The sequence below is a fragment of the Phaethon aethereus genome (assembly GCF_964289735.1).
Source record: "Phaethon aethereus genome assembly, chromosome: 25".
NCBI lineage: Eukaryota > Metazoa > Chordata > Aves > Phaethontiformes > Phaethontidae > Phaethon > Phaethon aethereus.
This window is the reverse complement of record NC_138601.1, coordinates 1,535,421-1,559,445: the sequence shown is the minus strand read 5'-3', so window position 1 is coordinate 1,559,445 and position 24,025 is coordinate 1,535,421. Positions and strand designations below refer to the sequence as shown.

General features: G+C 54.7%; 5 protein-coding genes across 5 annotated transcripts; 2 read left to right on the top strand and 3 right to left on the bottom strand.

Annotated features, from left to right (window-relative positions):
- Positions 1-4,628: 4,628 nt before the first annotated feature.
- Positions 4,629-5,001, bottom strand: LOC309413578 (feather keratin 1-like; the record flags this gene model as incomplete). The annotated part of the gene is made up of 1 exon (XM_082010754.1): positions 4,629-5,001. The coding sequence occupies one exon, from the start codon at positions 4,999-5,001 to the stop codon at positions 4,696-4,698; it is 306 nt and encodes a 101-aa protein (XP_081866880.1). The 3' UTR covers positions 4,629-4,695.
- Positions 5,002-8,238: 3,237 nt separating this feature from the next.
- LOC309413502 (feather keratin 1-like) lies at positions 8,239-8,674 on the top strand (the record flags this gene model as incomplete). Its single annotated transcript, XM_082010649.1, has 1 exon — positions 8,239-8,674. One exon carries the CDS (start codon positions 8,239-8,241, stop codon positions 8,551-8,553), a length of 315 nt encoding a protein of 104 aa, XP_081866775.1. The 3' UTR covers positions 8,554-8,674.
- Positions 8,675-12,017: 3,343 nt separating this feature from the next.
- Positions 12,018-12,698, bottom strand: LOC309413466 (feather keratin 1-like). Its single transcript, XM_082010594.1, has one exon. It carries the CDS (start codon positions 12,495-12,497, stop codon positions 12,120-12,122), a length of 378 nt encoding a protein of 125 aa, XP_081866720.1. The 5' UTR covers positions 12,498-12,698; the 3' UTR covers positions 12,018-12,119.
- Positions 12,699-16,591: 3,893 nt separating this feature from the next.
- LOC309413347 (feather keratin 1-like) lies at positions 16,592-17,715 on the top strand. Its single transcript, XM_082010468.1, has one exon. It carries the CDS (start codon positions 17,293-17,295, stop codon positions 17,605-17,607), a length of 315 nt encoding a protein of 104 aa, XP_081866594.1. The 5' UTR covers positions 16,592-17,292; the 3' UTR covers positions 17,608-17,715.
- A 3,362-nt stretch (positions 17,716-21,077) lies between these two features.
- LOC309413286 (feather keratin 1-like) lies at positions 21,078-21,752 on the bottom strand. The gene has a single exon (XM_082010397.1). It carries the CDS (start codon positions 21,549-21,551, stop codon positions 21,174-21,176), a length of 378 nt encoding a protein of 125 aa, XP_081866523.1. The 5' UTR covers positions 21,552-21,752; the 3' UTR covers positions 21,078-21,173.
- Between the last annotated feature and the right edge of the window lie 2,273 nt (positions 21,753-24,025).

Sequence of the window (24,025 nt, the reverse complement as noted above, 5' to 3'; positions counted from 1 at the left end):
ATTTGCAAGCCTGGAGGGAGATTTTCAACTGAGACACATCCCCATCTTGGCTTCTCTTGGGCACTGGCAAGTCTCCTGCCACTGTCTCTCCTCAGCACTATCAGAGCCTGATAAGCATCCCCTAGAGCTGAAGGATCTGGAGTCCTTGCTGAAGGTGAGTGTCCTGGTTTCAGCCAGGATAGAGCTGGTTTTCTTCACAGAAGCCAGTGTGAGACTGTGTTTTGGATTTGGGATGAGAAACTGTTGATAATGTGCTGATGTTTTGAGTTGCTGCTGAGCAGTCAAGGACAGTCCAGCTTCTTGTGCTGGCCTGCCAGCGAGCAGGCTGGGGGTGCACGGGGAGCTGGGAGGGGACACAGCTGGGACAGCTGACCCAGACTGGCCAAAGAGATATTCCCTACCATACGACGTCATGCCCAGTACATAAACTGGAGTTGGCCGGGGGGGCGGAAAATCGCTGCTCGGGGACGGGCTGTCGATCGCCGGGTGGTGAGCAATTGCTGTATTGGGCATCACTTGTTCTTGTACATTCCTTTGTTGGTATTATCATTGTTGTTTCCTTCTTTCTTTCTGTCCTATTAAACTGTGTTTATCTCAACCCACAAGGTTTTTTTCCTAATTCTCTCCCCCACCCTACTGTGGGAGGGGGAGTGAGCGAGCGGCTGCGTGGTGCTCAGTTGCCGGCTGGGGCTAAACCACGACAGTGAGTCACTGCTGCGCTGATATGCCTAGGGCCTGATGAAGCCATTGTTTACTTTCTGGATGACTGTCCCCTCTGGCCTTGCATTGCTGAGATGCCTCTTCATTTTCCATTTGGTTGTCCATGAGAAAACAAACTCCTCTGCTGTGTTGTCTGACTGCAGCAAATCTGCTGTAGAAGCCATATTAGGGGACACGGCTACTCTGGTCAGGTGCAAGTACTTCAGGACAAAGGGCAAACCAAGAGAGTTACAGAGCCTACAGGGAAAGTTGACTCATGCTTGTGCTGCTGGGTAAGTCACACACACCAGTTATTTTTACTGCATAGTCTTCCTGGCATTCATCATGCTGTGAAAATTATATCCATGACAGTGATATTCATGATCACTGCTTTGCCACGTACTGCACCAACACACAAGTCTGGCCAGCATCATGGCCAGCATTTTCTTACAAAATTTGCTTTGCATTGGTATATCCTTCTATACATCCCCACTCCATCTAAAGTGACTTCCTGTTGCAGCTGACCAGGTTTTTCCAGTAGCGAGACAGGCAGGGGATGGGAGAATGTATTGCTTCTGATTTAGAACCTAGGTAGTTTTTCTGCAAAGAAAACAACAATTCTAAATTTTCTCCCTCTAAATGAGATTTTGGAAGCCATTTGCTGTAGAGCTGAAAACATTCTCTTTTCCTCCATCATTCTGCCTCTACTCCTATGCTCCCTGGACAGTATGATACCAAAAAAATCGGCAAGAAAACCCTCTGGTTTGAAGTTTTAGAAGGCAGGCATTCTTTATTGCAGTGCTGGAAACACAGGGGATAATTCCATCCAATATGTCTGTCTGGTGTTTCATAAGCACTTCTTTTATTGTAACAAGCTATACATATTCATTACATTTTCTGAGAAATCTGCACCTCCCTGCCTATCTACTACATTTACATAATGCTGGCATTGCAAAACTACACTATGCATGCGTGGGGGTCTCGGGTGGTCGTCTGTGGTTGTTTGGGGAGTTAGCCCCCTACTCCTTTTTCCCTTTTATTGTCACGGGTCTCCTGAGGATAGTTTCTTCTCCTTGGATGTTTGCCCCTTCTGTTGTTCAGCCAAGTGATTCTTTCTTATCATCCTTGTTTGAGCACTCCTGCTAGGATGTTTGTATTCTCAAGGTTAAGATATCTTCTCTGTACACATTAATCTGTCAGTCCTTGCTCTTAACCCTTCTTTGTTTTAATTTTGTGAGGCCTCTTGGTTCTACACACACACACTTTCCTTTTGATTAGTTATTTACACATAGCTGAAATGTTAGCATTCAGGCAAGTATAGCCTAAAGACTACAAGAGTAGGTTGTTAAACATAATCACACAGTTATTAGGCTAAAGAAATCTTTAAAAGTTAAACTAATCATGCAATCAATAACCTTCCAGAAAGTACATAAATGTATAAGTATATGCTTACAGTCCGCATCTCCTCAAGGCAATAGCCCTTCCTTGGACCTGACTTCAAAAGAGGAGACTCATATGGATGTGAGCAAAAGGAACTGACCTTCAATCCCCTGATTTTCTTCTGGAGAAAAAGACACACTAGAGGGTTTCCCACTGTTTTAGTTAGAAGTTACTGGACAAGGTTTTCTGGCAGTAGGTCCTGCCCTGCCTATTTTAATTCCAGGAGGTAACAAGACTTAGCAATGCTCTCTGGTAGTAGCAACAGCAGAGTCATCTTAAGGTACAAGAGCCAATGTGTTTATAGAAACATAACAGTAGATCAGGAGAACAGTGTAGGCTTCTCTTGAATGGAAATACTAACAAAGGATGTTTCCAAGCACAGAGAGGCTTGTCTCTTCCTGTCCTTTTATCTGCAAAAAAATACATAAAATCTTAAACTGCTTCCAGGAGCCTGGGATGGATTGAGATGTCTCCCTGCACACATGATCTTGCAGTGGTGTATTTCTCATGTTTACAAATGCAGATCATAAAACAACTCTGACCATTATGTAAACCTAAGAGTTTACACACAGGAATGACCCTTTTTATCTTCATTTCCAGAATGTTGCTCAGTCAGGGAATGATTGACATGTCTCGGATACCTGTCCTGAGCTGTCTGTTAGGCTGCAGAATCTAAAGCAGCCATTGCTGATACAAGGTTGGGCTATGCTCCCTTCTCAAAGTGACAGTGAGAACTTCTGACAGGAAACTGTCTCTTCACAGGTCACTCTGTGACAGAGCATGCATGACTTCTGCAAAACTCACTATGAGTTCTTGGCATTTTGCCTTGCCTTCTCCATTCTTGTTTCCACATTTGATCTTCACCTCTTCTTTTTTCTAGAAGAAAAGGCAAGCAGAAGGGAAAGCAGCTCCTTGCTTGCTGACAGTCTGTTCTGACAAGCCTTTAAGTGCTGAATACTATGTGCTGGTCTCCAACCATGGGGACAGTGAAAAGATTCTCCCAAATTCAGGGGTACATGGTGTTGTGAATTCAAGAGATGCCATGAATATGGCCAGCCTCTTTGGCAAGGAATGTGAGCCAAGTTCCCTTCTTAGGGGATTAGCACCTGCACCCATAGCTGACCCTGCCCACAGTGGGAAGATCTCTCCAGTGGGGGATATGTTTATATTGATGGAGTTCTCCAGCAGAACACATCTTCCTGACTCACATTTGAGCTTTTGCTTGCAAGGGGCTGGAAGGTGTGTGTGGAGGAAGTTGGCAGTGTATCTGCTACCAAACCAACTGTTGACTGACCTGAAGCAGGTCAGCAACTCCCCTTCCTCAGCTGCAACCCTCTGTGCAGTCTTTCCTGCTGGTGATGGCACTGCTTTGGAGAACTTCCAGACTCCCCTTAAAGAATGATTGGCCACAACATCCTGCCTCTCTCCTTGCCCTCAGTGTCTCTCCAGAAACTTTTCCCCAGGAAACCCACAGCATAGATGGAAGTAGGAGGATGATGTGCACTGTGAACCTATTCACCTCATTCTCACTCCTGCTGTTCTCTGGGACCATTTTCTACCAGAGCCTTTCCTCTAGCATAGTGACATCCAGAGGAAAAGGAATTCCCTTTCCTCCCCTCGTCAAGACCTTGTGGGGCTGCTGCCCTCCCAGGGGCCTTCCACAGCCCAGGTTCCTCAGCTGAGCTTGGGAGTGGCAACATGCCCCCTCCATACATGTGCACAGGGGCCAAGAGGGCATTTCTGGGCAGAGGCTCAACAAAGCTGGGCCTGATGGCCAGGGGCTCAGGAGGAGACATGGATGTCTTCCTCACCTGTAACTGACAATGCCTGAAGGGGACTCACTGCACTATGTCCCACTCTCCCCCTTTTGGGAATGGTGAAGGCTCTTCATGTGCTGCATGCATCCCTGCTTCCCCAGGGAAACGTGCTTTCTCCTGACTCTGTTTGTCTGGAGGGTCCAAAGAAGGAAGGACCATGCAGCAACAGTTAACAATCACTGTGTTAATAACCACCGCACAACCATCCCCAAAAACGTCCTCCCAAAAACCACACCTAAGCAACATCTGTCTCCCTGGGCATCTTGCAAGAGCATCTCGAGGGGAAAGGATGATGCAAAGGCATGGGCTGGGATGCATCAGAACTTTAATGAGTCAAAAGAGGGAAATGAGGTCAGCCCGAATGGTGATCCCAGTGCAGGGAGCAGCAGGGGCAGACAGGAATCTGCACCCCATGGCTGGGGCTGATATTCCGCCAGGTGTCCATGTGCCTGCCCTACAGAGGGAGCAGGGCCGGCAGGTCCTCCCTAGGCTGGCTTTGTGGGGCTCCCCACCCAGGGGAGCACAAGAGAACAAGGGCACGGGAGGGAAAGGAGAGAGCTGGAAATGGGAAAGGCAGGCATGGGCCATGCTTTTGGAAAGCCCAGGCTGGCCCCGTCCTTTTGCAAGGGGTGCTGGCGTTGCTCAGCTCCTCTGGACGCAACAAGCCGATGATGCGTCCCCAGTCCGGTACCATGCTGTGGGTCCCTGGCGGCCTTCCCCAGCGCCACGGCCAGCAGCTTTAGCAGGGGAGGCACCTCCTGCCGCAGTAGCGGCTGCCGAAGCCGGAGAGGCCAAAGCCCCCGGAGGAGATGGGCACTCCCTCAGAGCTGAGGATGCTGCCAACGGCAGCGGAGGTGGAGGATCCCACGGCGGTGCTCTGCGGGAAGGAGCTGAGGATGGGGCCGGGCAGGGTCACCACCACGGGGGAGGGCTGGATGACGACGGTGGAGTCCTGGCACTGCCTGACACAGGGCTCATTGCAGCTGTTGGCCAGCGGGGTCGGGCCGCAGGGCTGGCAGGGCAGGCACGGGCTGTAGCAGGACATGTCTTGGGGCTGGAGGTGCACCTAGGGGAGAGGGCAAGGGCAAGCAGAGCAGGTGAGATGGGTGAGGAGCAGCCTGTCATCCCCTTCCAAGGGGGCCAAGGCACATGCTGGGTGGAGAGCTAGAGTTTCTGTAGGGATACCCATAGGGATACCCCTCCCCTCAGCCCCAAAGTGCCCCACAAAGAGCCCAGGGAGGTCCCCACCTAGCCCATAGCTGAGGAAACACCTCAGCCAATACCCAGCCTCTCTAGTCCTTCTGCCCTCCTTCCTACTTCCATGATAATGACCTCCACATCTTGCTGTGGCATGATGGAGCAGACATCAGCTGAGGTGTCCATTGGTGTTGAGACCTCAGCCTCCAGAAGCATGAGAAGCAGAAAGGGCTGCAGACTCACCTGGTTCGCAAGGAGAGCAAGGCAAGAGAAATGGATGAGAGAACAAGGCTTTGGGCCTGCTTTTATACTGCTCCTGCAACCGCCCCAGGCCCTGAGGCTGTCCCTGTGCAGGCAGTAATTTTCCAACACACTCCCCTTAAATGGAAATACCCTTCCTAATCACACAACTTGTAATTTGGTTTCCTTCATTGCCTCCTTTTCATTTCCTCATTTCTGAAATGCCCTTTGTGCCAGAGACACTCCTGCCAAATGCTGGAATGGGAGGCCCAAGAACTTCTTGGGCAGGAACACAACAGTGCTGAGGAGAGACCTCAAGTGATGAAGAGGTCCCATACAGGCAGGGGACACCATCTTGGGATACCTTGGTGGGCTCATTTGCAACTCTTTTTTCAGGAAGGGTCCTGGGTACTCCAAGTGTTGTGGTCCTCAGCTGTATATCCACAGGTTCCCATGCACAAGGACATGCTCTGTCCTTTTTCTCCCTCTATCCCAACTCACTCTGACAGTCAGTGATAGTCACTCCTCAGGCTGGTGGGCTGTGCTTCTGGTTTCATCTTTCTTTGTCCTTATGCTGCTTTGGTTTAAGGAGAAATTCCCCACTTTTCTTGACCTCCTTTCCTATCTGGTCTCTTTCTATGTGTGCAACCCAGCCTGGGACATTTAAGTGGGCTGTACCAGCCAGAGGTGTCAGGATTCCCACTTCCATATCTCAGGGACTGGATAAAACATCTTGGGAATGGAATCAGCAGACTGACAGCCAGCCTCTTGGAGACTCTCGGCAGCCCAAAGTTGCTTCTTACCTGTGTCGAGGTGAAGGGGATGTGGGCAGAAATGTGCCCAGGAGTGTTCAGGGAACATGGAGGAATGGGGCAAGAGGGGATTCAGTAACAGGTAGAGAGTCTGTCTCTGCTGTTGCACACCCCACCAGCAAGCACTACTGTGCAGTGATTAGAGGCTTGTAAAGCCTGGCTGGAAAAGGTGAAATGCAAACAAGTTTCTTGCAGAAGCAGTTCTCCATAGGGAGAGTGTTTCCCCCTCTCCTGCTGTGACCTTCCTTTCACTGCGAAAGGGAAAGAATTCTTCTCCTGACACTCCTTGTAGGATAGCAGCAGCGTTTGGGGCATATGGTCATGAATCAGACAATCCTTCCCTCACAGGTAGTTCCTGGCAGAATAGGATTTCAGCATGGGACATAAAAGCTCCATGCAGCTGAAGAACAAATGAACTGTCAGCTGCTTGGCTCTTCCTTGTAGCCTAGATGGTCTGTCCTTTCTCTCAAAGCAGAGTGACACTATGTCATCTGTCCTCATGTTTGGCAGTGATTCAAAGTCTCAGCCCCTGCCTGACTCAGTGTCAGGTCAATTAGCTGCAGAGGTGCCCATGGCTTGGACTTGGACTTCTGTTAACACTGCAACAGAAGCAGATTCACTCAGGAGTGCCCTTCATGAGGTGGGCAGGATTTCCTGGCTTTTCTCCCTGTACATAAAGCTAACCCTATTCTTTTGAACTCCTTAACACTGGGAGGAGAAGATGTATCCTGACCTGGAGAGGCAGGGAGTGGTGACTGACAGCCAATGCTAAAACACTTCAAATGTTTTTAATACACTGAATTAAACTGAGTTTTCAAACTGGTGTGAAACTGTCCTTGCTAGGGTCTGAAATCTGCAGTAGCATATTGTGAGCTTTAGAGCACCATGAAAAGGAGAGCTCATGAGACAGGGGTTGTGTTTCAGTGCCAGAGCCCAGGGCAGGTCACTGCCAGGTCCATGGCATTGCTGTTCAGCTGCCACTGGCCTCCTTTCATCCTCTGGAACCTGCTGCTCTGTGGTGCTCATGTACAGAGGATGAGTATGCCATGACCAGCACATCCCCTCGTGAGGAGGAGACGTACACAGGGACACACAGACAGGTGCTCATCCACACCTGTGTGCATGTACACACTTAAGCATGCATACATATCCATGTCTTAGGGAAAGCAAATTCTTTTGATACAAGAATGAATACAGACACACAAGTGAGAAAACATATATGCATGTATGCATATAGGTGAAGTTACACAAATGCTGTTCACACATAGATTGGACACAGAAATAACCCTACTATGCTGAAGGCATTGGTTGTACACCCCAAGACATTGCTCAGAGAGAAGAAATGGCAAAACAGACTGGCAAATTTGTCCCAAAAGCAGGAGCATCAGGAGGAGAAGATTCAAAATGAGCAGTGCAGCCCACTCACTGGGAAGTAGATTAGTGACCATCAGAGCATGCTGGATCCCTTATTTTGAACAGGGCAACAAATAACCCCATAGAAAAATCTTGGGCCATTGTTACTTGCCTCCACTGGATTTCTATCCAGAAACTGGGTCGTGTCTTCAGCCCACAATGATGCATTCCTGACCTGAAAATCCTTGGGTCTCTCATCTCAGCACTTGAAAGGAGACTCAAAGGGAAATGAACATGGCATAAATCACAATATGAAAGCACTGAACTGTGGAAAACTAAAACAGGGCCTGTGCCATTGGCTGGGATGTCTTCAATTAGAAGGTCTGTTGGAAAATTACTGCCTGTATATAGCATGACTGCACACCTGGGGCAGTGCTGGAGCAGTATAAAAGCCAGCTCAAATGTCCAGTCATTCATACACTTCTCTCGTCTCTTTATCCTCAAGGCTCAGGTGAGACTGAAGCCCTTTCTCTTCCTTTCTCACCTCTGAGCAGCACTCAGCTACCCACCCAGCATGTGCCTTGCCCTCCTTGTCTTGGGGTGACAGGCTTCTCCTCACACAAGCCTCATGTTCTGCTTTCCCCTGCCCTCTCTCCCAGGTGCACCTCCAGCCCCGAGACATGTCCTGCTACAGCCCGTGCCTGCCCTGCCAGCCCTGCCAGCCCTGCGGCCCGACCCCGCTGGCCAACAGCTGCAATGAGCCCTGTGTCAGGCAGTGCCAGGACTCCACCGTCGTCATCCAGCCCTTCCCCGTGGTGGTGACCCTGCCCGGCCCCATCCTCAGCTCCTTCCCGCAGAGCACCGCCGTGGGATCCTCCACCTCCGCTGCCGTTGGCAGCATCCTCAGCTCTGAGGGAGTGCCCATCTCCTCCGGGGGCTTTGGCCTCTCCGGCTTCGGCAGCCGCTACTGCGGCAGGAGGTGCCTCCCCTGCTAAAGCTGCTGGCCGTGGCGCTGGGGAAGGCCGCCAGGGACCCACAGCATGGTATCGGACTGGGGACGCATCATCGGCTTGCTGCGTCCAGAGGAGCTGAGCAACGCCAACACCCCTTGCAAAAGGACGAGGCCAGCCTGGGCTCTCCAAAAGCACGGCCCATGCCTGCCTTTCCCATTTCCAGCTCTCTCCTTTCCCTCCCGTGCCCTTGTTCTCTTGTGCTCCCCTGGGTGGGGAGCCCCACAAAGCCAGCCTAGGGAGGACTTGCCGGCCCTGCTCCGTCTGTGGGGCAGGCACATGGACACCTGGCGCAATATCAGCCCCAGCCATGGCGTGCAGATTCCTGTCTGCCCCTGCTGCTCCCTGCACTGGGACCGCCACTCGGGCTGACCTCTTTTCCCTCTTTTGACTCATTAAAGTTCTGATGCACCCCAGCCCGTGCCTTTGTCTCATCCCTTCCCCTGCAGACGCTCTCCCACGATACGCAGGGGAAGAGGGGTGTTGCTCAGCGGTGGTTCTGGGAGGGGGTTGTTGGAGATGGCTTTGCAGGGACTGTTAACACGGGCTTGCTTTACCTATTCTTAGTCATGCATTGGGTGACCCTCTGCTTTCTACACCTCTCTGCCTCTTCTGGGCCTGGATAGAATGACCCGATGCTGGTCAATGACCACAGATAGCTCCTCCAGAGGTGATTCGAGGTCTCCCGCCAAAGCATTCTCTTCTCCATGCTCAACACGCCCTGCGTCCACAACCCCTCCTCCCCAACCAAGTGCTCCAGCCTTCTCAGCACCCTGCCCACCCACGGCTGGACTCACACCGCTTGATCAAGGTCTTTCTTGCATTACAGCCCAAAACTTGACACAGCATGCCAGATGCCGTCAGGCAAGCACTGAGCAGACTGGGATCGTCCCTCCCATTGATCTCCTGGGTACGCTCTCGCTCATACAGTCCAGGTTGTTGATGACAGTCCTTGCTGTCCAGGAACAGTGCTGGGAGTTGCACCTGTTTTGATGCGGTTACCGCAAGCACCGTTTCCTGGCCCTGCTTTTGGGCTGCAACTTCTCAGCGGTTGAAGGATGTGTGGGGACACAGGGCTGGTTCCTACCAAGCCAGCTTCCGATCAGGACTCTGAGTGGCCACGTATCATTGTGCCCATCTCTGTCCTGCAGCACTTCACTAGCTCCCCTCTGTCGGCTGCAAGTCTCTCCGCAGCCTTTGCTGCTGGTCTACGCACTGCTTTGGAGAGCTCTTGGACAGCCCTGAGACACTCAGTCTGCAGACGCTGCCTCTCTTCCTTCCCCGAGTCTCTCCCTGCCCTTCCGCCCTCCAGAAACATTCCCACGAAACCCTAGGCACAGACAGGGAAGGAGCAGGTCAAGGAGGACATGCACTGCCCATGAGCCTGTGTGGTGTATTGACCCCAGCCAGAACTAAGCACCCACTGGCCCTTCTCCCTCGCCGTGCTTTCCCGGTGGGATGGGGGCAGAACTGGAAGAGCAAGAGTGTGAAATACCCATGGGTCAACATCAGGGCTGCCGAAGAGGGGAAAGGGCAAAAGAGAAAAAAACAAGTGATGCAAAGGCAATCACGCACTATTTAGTGCAGCACTCTGGCTGCACCCAAGGCGTTAGAGTCAACGGCTCAAGGTCCAAGTGGGGGATACCAGTGATGACTGGTGTCCCTCAGGGGTCCGTACTGGCACCAATACTGTTGCATATCCTCCTCAGTGACATACATCGTGGGATTGAGTGCATCCCCAGCAAGTTTGTGCGTGACGCCACGCTGAGGGGCGTAACTGATACGCTTGATGGAAGGGATGCTGTCCGGAGGGATCTTGACAGGCTTGAAGAATGGACCCATGTGAAACTCTCATAAGAAGGCAGTTAAACAAGGTCACGTGCAAGGGCCTGCACCTGGGCTGAGGCAAAATAAATGCAGACTGCAGGATAAACGGTTGAGAGCAGCCCTGCAGAGAAGGACTTGGGGATACTGGAGGTTGAAAGATTGGACATGAGCCAGCAGCGTGCACTTGCAGCCCAGAAAGCCAGTCGTGCCTGGGCTGCATCAAAAGGAAGCATGGCCAGCAGGTCGAGGGAGGTGATTCTTTGCTTCTGGTCCGCTCTTGTTAGACCCCACCTGGAGCACTGCGTCCAGTCTGAGGTCCCCAGTACAAAAAAGACATGGACCTCTTAGAGCAGCTCCAGAGAAGAGCTACAGAAACAAGCAGAGGGCTGCATCAGCCCTCCTAGGTAGAAAGGCTGAAGAAGCTGGCGTTGTTCAGCCTGGAGAAGGGAAGGCTCTGTCGGGGGAGACCTTACTGCAGCCTTTCAATATCTAAAGGGGACTTATAAGTCGGAAGCCGGAGAGAGATTTTTATCAAGACCTGTAGTGATAGGACAAGGAGCAACAGTTTTAAACCGAAACAGGGTAGATTTAAACTAGATATTAGGAAGGCATTTTTTACAACAAGGGTAGCGTATCACTGGAAGAGGTTGCCCAGAGACTGATGGGACGTCCCATCGTTGCAAGTGTTCCAGGTCAGGTTTGACAGAACTTTGAGTAACGGGATGTAGCAACGGAGATCCCTGCCCATTGCAGGCAGACTGGACTGGATGATCTTTAAGGGTCTCTTCCAACCAAAACCATTCTATGACTCTATCATAATACGGCTCTATGAGAAGGCAGACCACCGCACTGTGTTCCACGGGCTTCTCCTTCTCTTCAGACCAAAAGTTCCCCAACAAGAGTGACCCTTGGACAATACTTAGTTACGATGGGTTCTCCTGGCCTCTCCTGGAAAGCTAGTGCCCCTGTCTTGTCGATACCACATTCCTTCGCGATTACTTGCATCACAATGTTGAGCGTACTGAGGAGCATGAAGAGGTGTGCACAACAAAGCGGACGGTAGCCACTGAACAATGTAGGGTAATTCCATCCAGACCCGAAGAGGCAGACAAATCTAGAAACGAGAAGATCACCCGATGCAACACTAAGCATACTCAATGTAAGCCCCTGTTGACAATCAGTGCAAAACCATCCCCAAAAACCCCCTCCCAGAACCACCACTGAGCAACAAGCCTCTGACTGAGCATCTTGGGACAGCATCTGCAAGGGAAAAGATGACACAGAGGCAGGGTCTGGGATGCAACAGAACTTTAATGAGTCAAAAGAGGGAAATGAGGTCAGCCCGAGTGGCGGTCCCAGCGCAGGGGGCAGCAGGGGCAGACAGGAATCTGCACCCCATGGCTGTGGCTGATATTCCGCCAGGTGTCCATGTGCCTGCCCTACAGAGGGAGCAGGGCCGGCAGGTCCTCCCTAGGCTGGCTTTGTGGGGCTCCCCACCCAGGGGAGCACAAGAGAACAAGGGCACGGGAGGGAAAGGAGAGAGCTGGAAATGGGAAAGGCAGGCATGGGCCGTTCTTTTGGAGAGCCCAGGCTGGCCCCGTCCTTTTGCAAGGGGTGTTGGCGTTGCTCAGCTCCTCTGGACGCAGCAAGCCGATGATGCGTCCCCAGTCCGGTACCATGCTGTGGGTCCCTGGCGGCCTTCCCCAGCGCCACGGCCAGCAGCTTTAGCAGGGGAGGCACCTCCTGCCGCAGTAGCGGCTGCCGAAGCCGGAGAGGCCAAAGCCCCCGGAGGAGATGGGCACTCCCTCAGAGCTGAGGATGCTGCCAACGGCAGCGGAGGTGGAGGATCCCACGGCGGTGCTCTGCGGGAAGGAGCTGAGGATGGGGCCGGGCAGGGTCACCACCACGGGGGAGGGCTGGATGACGACGGTGGAGTCCTGGCACTGCCTGACACAGGGCTCGTTGCAGCTGTTGGCCAGCGGGGTCGGGCCGCAGGGCTGGCAGGGCTGGCAGGGCAGGCACGGGCTGTAGCAGGACATGTCTCGGGGCTGGAGGTGCACCTGGGAGAGAGGGCAGGGGAAAGCAGAGCATGAGGAGTGCATAAGGAGCGGTCTGTCACCCCAACACAAGGGAGAAAAGCCACGAGCTAGAGAAGCGAGATGGAGGATATTTAGGGCGGCCCACGGGCTTCTCTTTCCCTTCAGCCCAGAAGAACCCTATCAATAGCAACCACAGCCAGGGAGATCCCTGCCTAGCCCATAGCTCAGGAGACACCTCAGCCAAGGCCCAACTTCTCTCCAAGCCACGCCATCTACCCCTTCCTTCTGACATTACAAGCAGCCCTTGAGCCCGCACAGGACAAAAAGGCAAGTTTGTGCTGAGAAATCCTGGAGGAGGACGAGGCGAAGCACAAGGAGGGAGAGGAGAAAGGGCTTCAGGCTCACCTTGTTCCCAAGGAGATGGAGGCGAGAGGAGTGGATGAGAGAGTGAGGAGAAGGGCCCGCTTTTATACTGCTGCTGCACCGCCCCAGGCCCACAGTCGCTGCACACCGGCAGCAATTTTCCAACAGACTCACCTCCAAAGCAAAATATCTGACCTAATGGCACGGGTCGTGTTTTGGTTTCCGTCAGCGCTGCCATTTCATTTCCTCGTTTCTGACATGACCATTAGGCCTCAGAGCCTCCTTTCAAGTATCGAGATGAAAGGCCCAAGCATTTCCCCGGTAGGAACACATCAGTACAGGCAGAAGATGTGCTCCAAGTGCTGGAGGGCTCTGTGCAGCCTGGGGGCATGGGTCTGGGGAAATCTGATGGGGTTGTTTTCCCCTCCCTTTGCAGGAAGGTGCACATAACCTCCTAACACTGCAGTCCTCTCCTGCTTGTGTCTCTTTGGTAAAGCCGCCCCCTCTCATAGCAGTCTCCGGGGGTCCCCAGCCAGTGGAATCAGCAGCCTTGTGGCAGGAGAATGTTGCCCTCCCGAACCCTGTGATTCCTCAACAAGCCCTGTGGAGTCGGGTCCCTCCTCACTACCAGAGGGGTGTGTTGAGGCTCGCGGCAGCACCGTGTTCCTCCCATTCTCATCACACCACCATGCACTTTGGTCGCACGCTTTGGACCGCGAGCAGCAGGTGACACATTTCCAGAACATGCTGACTGTCCTGAGAGCCCCCTGAGATGTGGGAGTGCCGGCAAGAAGGTCATGCCTAGGGCAACGGCTGTTGGGGCTGCCTGGAGCTGTGTACTGGGGTACAGCCCAGTGCTCAGAGACGGTTTTCCGGGGCAGGGCTGGAGCTGCCCTGGCCGCAGGGCAATTCACCCTTCGTGGGACACAGGCCTGCACACAGCACGCACTCCCAGCTTGGCCTCACGCCAAAAGGCTGACACACGGCCAATCCAAAATTAGAGTGTGACTCGCCGTGGGTAGGGAGAGTCTATCCCAGGAAGCTTGCTACTGAGGGCATTCCCTTGCCCTCCTGGGACGCGTCCCAGCTGCCTCCCTGTCTGCAGGGCAGGGAAGTGCATCACCTCCTCCATGTAGTCTGAGAGCTGGTTTTGTACCCAGGGCCCTGCTGAGCACATCCCCTCCCTGAGCATCCTCCGGCACGTGGCAATGCAGGGTCCTGCCAGCCTTCCCTCCTCGCGGAGCTGGGGGAAGTTTCCTTGCCTCCCCAATGGTGCTGGGCTGTACTCCAAGCTGCAGCGGCTTCTGGCGTGTGGGAAAGGAGGTGCGCTTATGCCCCAGTGCCCGGGAGAAGACGTATCACATGGGACCCAGGGATGAGTTCCCGCCAGAGCAGGGAGATGTTTTCTGCGACCCTTTCTTTCCCTCTTTCCCTGAGAATTCAGGAGAGCTCCTCACCGCAGACGGGGCTCTTTGGCCAGGAAGATGAGGCCTGTGCGTCCATTCCCTTCCACCCTCAAAGTATCTGCTTGTTCTCCTGCGTATTGCCTGGACCTTTCTTGCTCTTGGACCACGAGATGCCTGAGGCGCTGCCAGCTTTTCTGAGCTCCTTGGCCCTTCTCAGCTGCTTCCATGGCATCCTACCTACCAGCTGCCTGAACAGGCGGAAGTCAGCGTGCCTGAAGTCCAGCGACTGTACTCTGCTACTCGCTTTCCTCCCTGCCGTCAGGGCTTCAACACAAAGTTTCTCAGGTGTGATAGCCACGGCTTCCCTTGACTCCAATGTTCCCAACACAGTTCTTCCCTCTCAGGGCCAGCTGTGCAGCACCCGTTTTTACCCATGACAGATTCGCAGGATCCTTGAGGTTGGAAGGGACCTCTGGAGACCGTCTAGCCCAACGCCCCTGCTCAAAGCACGGTCAGCCTTTGGAGGATGCTCAGGGACAAGACCCGTCAAGCTCCAAAAACCTGCAAGGATCGAGAATCCACAACCTCTCTGGGCAAACACAGCCGGCGCTTCACCACTCTCACACTAACAAAGCCTTTTCTTATGTTTCCCTGGAATTTCCCGTATTTCAGTATGTGCCTGTTACCCCTTGTCCCTTCCCTGGATAGGACTCAGGACACTCTCGCTCTATGTTCTTCACTCCCTCCGATCCACTCTTTTACCCAAAGCTACGAAGCGTGCCCTGGGGCCTTCTCTCCTGCAGGGTGAACAACCCCACCTGTCGCAGCCCCTCCTGCCGCAGGGGCTCCAGGCATTGCACGGGCTCCGTGGCCTTGCTGGACTCGCACCAGTATGGCCGTGCATCTCTCATACTGAGGAGCCACGAACTGGACAGCAGTTGTGGTCTCAGCAGCGTGCAGCCAGGAAGAGGGATCACCCTCTGCCATCTGATAGCAAACCCCTTCCTAACGCAGCCCAGGATGCTGTCGGATGCCATTTCCCCAAAGGTGCGGGCTGCCTCACGATGTCCTTCAGCACCCACGGCCTCTGCTGCAAAGCTCTTTGGAAGCCCATCGGCCCCAGCCTGTAGTGGTGCGGAGGTTCTTCCTCGCCCGCTGCAGGACTCTGCATAGAGGGGTTAAACACTATTGGCCCCAGTAGAGACCCCTGCAATGCACCAGGGGTGAGTGCCTGCCAGCTGCACTTCGTGCCACGCATCACAATCCTCGGAGACCAGCAGCCATGCCAGATTTCAGTCCCCGGCACTGCCCTCTTTGCCAGCCTCTATCTTCTCTGTTGGTCTGCAAGGATGGGGAAGCAGACGGCATCAAGAGCCTTCGTTAGATGAGATGAACAACATTTGCTGCACTTCCCTCACCCACCGCAGCCAGGCACGACATCAAAGGCGGCCATGAGGTTGGTCGGGCCTGCTTTCCCCTCCATAAATCCATGCGGACCACTCACAATCACCTTCTTGTCCTTTCGTCTTGGCAAAGGATGATTTGCTCCACCACCTTTGCAGGGATCGAGGTGAGGCTGACCGGCCTGTCATTCCCCAGCTCCTCTTTCATGCCCTTTATGAAGACAGGAGGCCCGCTGGCTTTCTCCCAGTCCTCAGAGGCATTCTGTGACTGCCAAAGGACTTTCAAAGGGCGCTGAGAGCGGCCTTGCAGGGACACCAGCCAACGCCCTTGCGGGCATGGCATCAGGTTGCCTGCACTCATGTCAGTCCAATCGGTTTGAATGTTTTCCAGACCTGATCCTCCTCTCCCGAGGATAGGTCTTTCCTGCTCCAGACTTCTCCAAGGAATGGCAGGAGCCCGATCTCTCTACAGGAAATCCTGGCAGTAAAGACCAACGTCAAGAACCTTTGGAGTACCTCCATCTTTCCCGTCAGCCCTGCCCTCCACAAAGCTGCTTCGTGCAGTGCTGCGGCTCTCTTTGACCAAGCCTCGCCACTGACCTACCCGGAAGAAGACTTTCCTGGCTGGTGCCCTGCACGTGCTTTGGCTGATTTAACGCCAGGTGAGCTTTGCCTTTTCGCACCCCAACCCTGCATACCCTGACAAGCCTGGCAAACCTTCTCCCCCTTAGCTAAGGGCATCAAGAGGAAAACAGCTGAAACCGCTTGAAACGGAGATGCAACGGCCAGTGACCATTGGAGCGAGCTGAGAGACAGGGAGGAGAGAGAAGCATGTGGCACGTCCTCAGAAAGAGAAGCCTTTGGGTGCTCTGCCGATGCGTGCGGTGCGGGGCAGAGCTGGGCCTCTTCCTGCAAAGGCAGCTGCAAACAATTGCACTTCACTGCCCCAAGCCAACATCCCCTGCCTGCACGGGACCCCTCCTGCACGTGGGGGCATATCCTCCACCTGCACGGACTAGATCTTAATCGGGACATCCTCGGGCCTCTCATCCCAGCACATGAAAGGAGCCTGCATGGCAGGCCAAGCATGTCAGAAATGAGGAAATGAAATGGCAGCGCTGACAGAAACCAAAACACGACCCGTGCCATTAGGTAGGGTATTTTGCTTTGGAGGTGAGTCTGTTGGAAAATTGCTGCCAGCGTGCAGTGACTGTGGGCCTGGGGCGGTGCAGCAGGAGTATAAAAGCGGGGCCTTCTCCTCACTCTCTCATCCACTCCTCTCGCCTCCATCTCCTTGGGAACAAGGTGAGCCTGAAGGCATTTTTCCTCCTGCTCCTTTTGGACTTCCCAGACCATACCTGCCCCTTTGTCCATGCTCCTGGAACTGCTTGTTGTGAGAGCGGGAAGGGAGTAGAAGGTGTGGCATGGGGAGAGGCTGGGTCTTAGCTGATATGAGTCCTGAGCTATGGGCTAGGTAAAGGTCTGCCCTGGGCTTGGTAACTCTTGGAGGGGATCATCTGGGCTAAAGGAAAGAGAAGCCCGTGGGCCTCCCTCCACAGCCTCCATCTCTCTTCTCCAGCTTCTGCCTTTCTCCCTCATGGTGGGCCTACAGGCTTCTCCTCGTACACCCCTCATGCTCTGCTTTCCCCTGCTCTCTTCCCGCAGGTGCACCTCCAGCCCCGAGACATGTCCTGCTACAGCCCGTGCCTGCCCTGCCAGCCCTGCCAGCCCTGCGGCCCGACCCCGCTGGCCAACAGCTGCAACGAGCCCTGTGTCAGGCAGTGCCAGGACTCCACCGTCGTCATCCAGCCCTCCCCCGTGGTGGTGACCCTGCCCGGCCCCATCCTCAGCTCCTTCCCGCAGAGCACCGCCGTGGGATCCTCCACCTCCGCTGCCGTTGGCAGCATCCTCAGCTCTGAGGGAGTGCCCATCTCCTCCGGGGGCTTTGGCCTCTCCGGCTTCGGCAGCCGCTACTGCGGCAGGAGGTGCCTCCCCTGCTAAAGCTGCTGGCCGTGGCGCTGGGGAAGGCCGCCAGGGACCCACAGCATGGTACCGGACTGGGGACGCATCATCGGCTTGCTGCGTCCAGAGGAGCTGAGCAACGCCAACACCCCTTGCAAAAGGACGAGGCCAGCCTGGGCTCTCCAAAAGCACGGCCCATGCCTGCCTTTCCCATTTCCAGCTCTCTCCTTTCCCTCCCGTGCCCTTGTTCTCTTGTGCTCCCCTGGGTGGGTAGCCCCACAAAGCCAGCCTAGGGAGGACTTGCCGGCCCTGCTCCGTCTGTGGGGCAGGCACATGGACACCTGGTGGAATATCAGCCCCAGCCATGGCGTGCAGATTCCTGTCTGCCCCTGCTGCTCCCTGCACTGGGACCGCCACTCGGGCTGACCTCTTTTCCCTCTTTTGACTCATTAAAGTTCTGATGCACCCCAGCCCGTGCCTTTGTCTCATCCCTTCCCCTGCAGACGCTCTCCCACGATACGCAGGGGAAGAGGGGTGTTGCTCAGCGGTGGTTCTGGGAGGGGGTTGTTGGAGATGGCTTTGCAGGGACTGTTAACACGGGCTTGCTTTGCCTATTCTTAGTCATGCATTGGGTGACCCTCTGCTTTCTACACCTCTCTGCCTCTTCTGGGCCTGGATAGAATGACCCGATGCTGGTCAATGACCACAGATAGCTCCTCCAGAGGTGATTCGAGGTCTCCCGCCAAAGCATTCTCTTCTCCATGCTCAACACGCCCTGCGTCCACAACCCCTCCTCCCCAACCAAGTGCTCCAGCCTTCTCAGCACCCTGCCCACCCACGGCTGGACTCACACCGCTTGATCAAGGTCTTTCTTGCATTACAGCCCAAAACTTGACACAGCATGCCAGATGCCGTCAGGCAAGCACTGAGCAGACTGGGATCGTCCCTCCCATTGATCTCCTGGGTACGCTCTCGCTCATACAGTCCAGGTTGTTGATGACAGTCCTTGCTGTCCAGGAACAGTGCTGGGAGTTGCACCTGTTTTGATGCGGTTACCGCAAGCACCGTTTCCTGGCCCTGCTTTTGGGCTGCAACTTCTCAGCGGTTGAAGGATGTGTGGGGACACAGGGCTGGTTCCTACCAAGCCAGCTTCCGATCAGGACTCTGAGTGGCCACGTATCATTGTGCCCATCTCTGTCCTGCAGCACTTCACTAGCTCCCCTCTGTCGGCTGCAAGTCTCTCCGCAGCCTTTGCTGCTGGTCTACGCACTGCTTTGGAGAGCTCTTGGACAGCCCTGAGACACTCAGTCTGCAGACGCTGCCTCTCTTCCTTCCCCGAGTCTCTCCCTGCCCTTCCGCCCTCCAGAAACATTCCCACGAAACCCTAGGCACAGACAGGGAAGGAGCAGGTCAAGGAGGACATGCACTGCCCATGAGCCTGTGTGGTGTATTGACCCCAGCCAGAACTAAGCACCCACTGGCCCTTCTCCCTCGCCGTGCTTTCCCGGTGGGATGGGGGCAGAACTGGAAGAGCAAGAGTGTGAAATACCCATGGGTCAACATCAGGGCTGCCGAAGAGGGGAAAGGGCAAAAGAGAAAAAAACAAGTGATGCAAAGGCAATCACGCACTATTTAGTGCAGCACTCTGGCTGCACCCAAGGCGTTAGAGTCAACGGCTCAAGGTCCAAGTGGGGGACACCAGTGATGACTGGTGTCCCTCAGGGGTCCGTACTGACACCAATACTGTTGCATATCCTCCTCAGTGACATACATCGTGGGATTGAGTGCATCCCCAGCAAGTTTGTGCGTGACGCCACGCTGCGGGGCGTAACTGATACGCTTGATGGAAGGGATGCTGTCCGGAGGGATCTTGACAGGCTTGAAGAATGGACCCATGTGAAACTCTCATAAGAAGGCAGTTAAACAAGGTCACGTGCAAGGGCCTGCACCTGGGCTGGGGCAAAATAAATGCAGACTGCAGGATAAACGGTTGAGAGCAGCCCTGCAGAGAAGGACTTGGGGATACTGGAGGTTGAAAGATTGGACATGAGCCAGCAGCGTGCACTTGCAGCCCAGAAAGCCAGTCGTGCCTGGGCTGCATCAAAAGGAAGCATGGCCAGCAGGTCGAGGGAGGTGATTCTTTGCTTCTGGTCCGCTCTTGTTAGACCCCACCTGGAGCACTGCGTCCAGTCTGAGGTCCCCAGTACAAAAAAGACATGGACCTCTTAGAGCAGCTCCAGAGAAGAGCTACAGAAACAAGCAGAGGGCTGCATCAGCCCTCCTAGGTAGAAAGGCTGAAGAAGCTGGCGTTGTTCAGCCTGGAGAAGGGAAGGCTCTGTCGGGGGAGACCTTACTGCAGCCTTTCAATATCTAAAGGGGACTTATAAGTCGGAAGCCGGAGAGAGATTTTTATCAAGACCTGTAGTGATAGGACAAGGAGCAACAGTTTTAAACCGAAACAGGGTAGATTTAAACTAGATATTAGGAAGGCATTTTTTACAACAAGGGTAGCGTATCACTGGAAGAGGTTGCCCAGAGACTGATGGGACGTCCCATCGTTGCAAGTGTTCCAGGTCAGGTTTGACAGAACTTTGAGTAACGTGATGTAGCAACGGAGATCCCTGCCCATTGCAGGCAGACTGGACTGGATGATCTTTAAGGGTCTCTTCCAACCAAAACCATTCTATGACTCTATCATAATACGGCTCTATGAGAAGGCAGACCACCGCACTGTGTTCCACGGGCTTCTCCTTCTCTTCAGACCAAAAGTTCCCCAACAAGAGCGACCCTTGGACAATACTTAGTTACGATGGGTTCTCCTGGCCTCTCCTGGAAAGCTAGTGCCCCTGTCTTGTCGATACCACATTCCTTCGCGATTACTTGCATCACAGTGTTGAGCGTACTGAGGAGCATGAAGAGGTGTGCACAACAAAGCGGACGGTAGCCACTGAACAATGTAGGGTAATTCCATCCAGACCCGAAGAGGCAGACAAATCTAGAAACGAGAAGATCACCCGATGCAACACTAAGCATACTCAATGTAAGCCCCTGTTGACAATCAGTGCAAAACCATCCCCAAAAACCCCCTCCCAGAACCACCACTGAGCAACAAGCCTCTGACTGAGCATCTTGGGACAGCATCTGCAAGGGAAAAGATGACACAGAGGCAGGGTCTGGGATGCAACAGAACTTTAATGAGTCAAAAGAGGGAAATGAGGTCAGCCCGAGTGGCGGTCCCAGCGCAGGGGGCAGCAGGGGCAGACAGGAATCTGCACCCCATGGCTGTGGCTGATATTCCGCCAGGTGTCCATGTGCCTGCCCTACAGAGGGAGCAGGGCCGGCAGGTCCTCCCTAGGCTGGCTTTGTGGGGCTCCCCACCCAGGGGAGCACAAGAGAACAAGGGCACGGGAGGGAAAGGAGAGAGCTGGAAATGGGAAAGGCAGGCATGGGCCGTTCTTTTGGAGAGCCCAGGCTGGCCCCGTCCTTTTGCAAGGGGTGTTGGCGTTGCTCAGCTCCTCTGGACGCAGCAAGCCGATGATGCGTCCCCAGTCCAGTACCATGCTGTGGGTCCCTGGCGGCCTTCCCCAGCGCCACGGCCAGCAGCTTTAGCAGGGGAGGCACCTCCTGCCGCAGTAGCGGCTGCCGAAGCCGGAGAGGCCAAAGCCCCCGGAGGAGATGGGCACTCCCTCAGAGCTGAGGATGCTGCCAACGGCAGCGGAGGTGGAGGATCCCACGGCGGTGCTCTGCGGGAAGGAGCTGAGGATGGGGCCGGGCAGGGTCACCACCACGGGGGAGGGCTGGATGACGACGGTGGAGTCCTGGCACTGCCTGACACAGGGCTCGTTGCAGCTGTTGGCCAGCGGGGTCGGGCCGCAGGGCTGGCAGGGCTGGCAGGGCAGGCACGGGCTGTAGCAGGACATGTCTCGGGGCTGGAGGTGCACCTGGGAGAGAGGGCAGGGGAAAGCAGAGCATGAGGAGTGCATAAGGAGCGGTCTGTCACCCCAACACAAGGGAGAAAAGCCACGAGCTAGAGAAGCGAGATGGAGGATATTTAGGGCGGCCCACGGGCTTCTCTTTCCCTTCAGCCCAGAAGAACCCTATCAATAGCAACCACAGCCAGGGAGATCCCTGCCTAGCCCATAGCTCAGGAGACACCTCAGCCAAGGCCCAACTTCTCTCCAAGCCACGCCATCTACCCCTTCCTTCTGACATTACAAGCAGCCCTTGAGCCCGCACAGGACAAAAAGGCAAGTTTGTGCTGAGAAATCCTGGAGGAGGACGAGGCGAAGCACAAGGAGGGAGAGGAGAAAGGGCTTCAGGCTCACCTTGTTCCCAAGGAGATGGAGGCGAGAGGAGTGGATGAGAGAGTGAGGAGAAGGGCCCGCTTTTATACTGCTGCTGCACCGCCCCAGGCCCACAGTCGCTGCACACCGGCAGCAATTTTCCAACAGACTCACCTCCAAAGCAAAATATCTGACCTAATGGCACGGGTCGTGTTTTGGTTTCCGTCAGCGCTGCCATTTCATTTCCTCGTTTCTGACATGACCATTAGGCCTCAGAGCCTCCTTTCAAGTATCGAGATGAAAGGCCCAAGCATTTCCCCGGTAGGAACACATCAGTACAGGCAGATGTGCTCCAAGTGCTGGAGGGCTCTGTGCAGCTGCGGGGCATGGGTCTGGGGAAATCTGATGGGGTTGTTTTCCCCTCCCTTTGCAGGAAGGTGCACATAACCTCCTAACACTGCAGTCCTCTCCTGCTTGTGTCTCTTTGGTAAAGCCGCCCCCTCTCATAGCAGTCTCCGGGGGTCCCCAGCCAGTGGAATCAGCAGCCTTGTGGCAGGAGAATGTTGCCCTCCCGAACCCTGTGATTCCTCAACAAGCCCTGTGGAGTCGGGTCCCTCCTCACTACCAGAGGGGTGTGTTGAGGCTCGCGGCAGCACCGTGTTCCTCCCATTCTCATCACACCACCATGCACTTTGGTCGCACGCTTTGGACCGCGAGCAGCAGGTGACACATTTCCAGAACATGCTGACTGTCCTGAGAGCCCCCTGAGATGTGGGAGTGCCGGCAAGAAGGTCATGCCTAGGGCAACGGCTGTTGGGGCTGCCTGGAGCTGTGTACTGGGGTACAGCCCAGTGCTCAGAGACGGTTTTCTGGGGCAGGGCTGGAGCTGCCCTGGCCGCAGGGCAATTCACCCTTCGTGGGACACAGGCCTGCACACAGCACGCACTCCCAGCTTGGCCTCACGCCAAAAGGCTGACACACGGCCAATCCAAAATTAGAGTGTGACTCGCCGTGGGTAGGGAGAGTCTATCCCAGGAAGCTTGCTACTGAGGGCATTCCCTTGCCCTCCTGGGACGCGTCCCAGCTGCCTCCCTGTCTGCAGGGCAGGGAAGTGCATCACCTCCTCCATGTAGTCTGAGAGCTGGTTTTGTACCCAGGGCCCTGCTGAGCACATCCCCTCCCTGAGCATCCTCCGGCACGTGGCAATGCAGGGTCCTGCCAGCCTTCCCTCCTCGCGGAGCTGGGGGAAGTTTCCTTGCCTCCCCAATGGTGCTGGGCTGTACTCCAAGCTGCAGCGGCTTCTGGCGTGTGGGAAAGGAGGTGCGCTTATGCCCCAGTGCCCGGGAGAAGACGTATCACATGGGACCCAGGGATGAGTTCCCGCCAGAGCAGGGAGATGTTTTCTGCGACCCTTTCTTTCCCTCTTTCCCTGAGAATTCAGGAGAGCTCCTCACCGCAGACGGGGCTCTTTGGCCAGGAAGATGAGGCCTGTGCGTCCATTCCCTTCCACCCTCAAAGTATCTGCTTGTTCTCCTGCGTATTGCCTGGACCTTTCTTGCTCTTGGACCACGAGATGCCTGAGGCGCTGCCAGCTTTTCTGAGCTCCTTGGCCCTTCTCAGCTGCTTCCATGGCATCCTACCTACCAGCTGCCTGAACAGGCGGAAGTCAGCGTGCCTGAAGTCCAGCGACTGTACTCTGCTACTCGCTTTCCTCCCTGCCGTCAGGGCTTCAACACAAAGTTTCTCAGGTGTGATAGCCACGGCTTCCCTTGACTCCAATGTTCCCAACACAGTTCTTCCCTCTCAGGGCCAGCTGTGCAGCACCCGTTTTTACCCATGACAGATTCGCAGGATCCTTGAGGTTGGAAGGGACCTCTGGAGACCGTCTAGCCCAACGCCCCTGCTCAAAGCACGGTCAGCCTTTGGAGGATGCTCAGGGACAAGACCCGTCAAGCTCCAAAAACCTGCAAGGATCGAGAATCCACAACCTCTCTGGGCAAACACAGCCGGCGCTTCACCACTCTCACACTAACAAAGCCTTTTCTTATGTTTCCCTGGAATTTCCCGTATTTCAGTATGTGCCTGTTACCCCTTGTCCCTTCCCTGGATAGGACTCAGGACACTCTCGCTCTATGTTCTTCACTCCCTCCGATCCACTCTTTTACCCAAAGCTA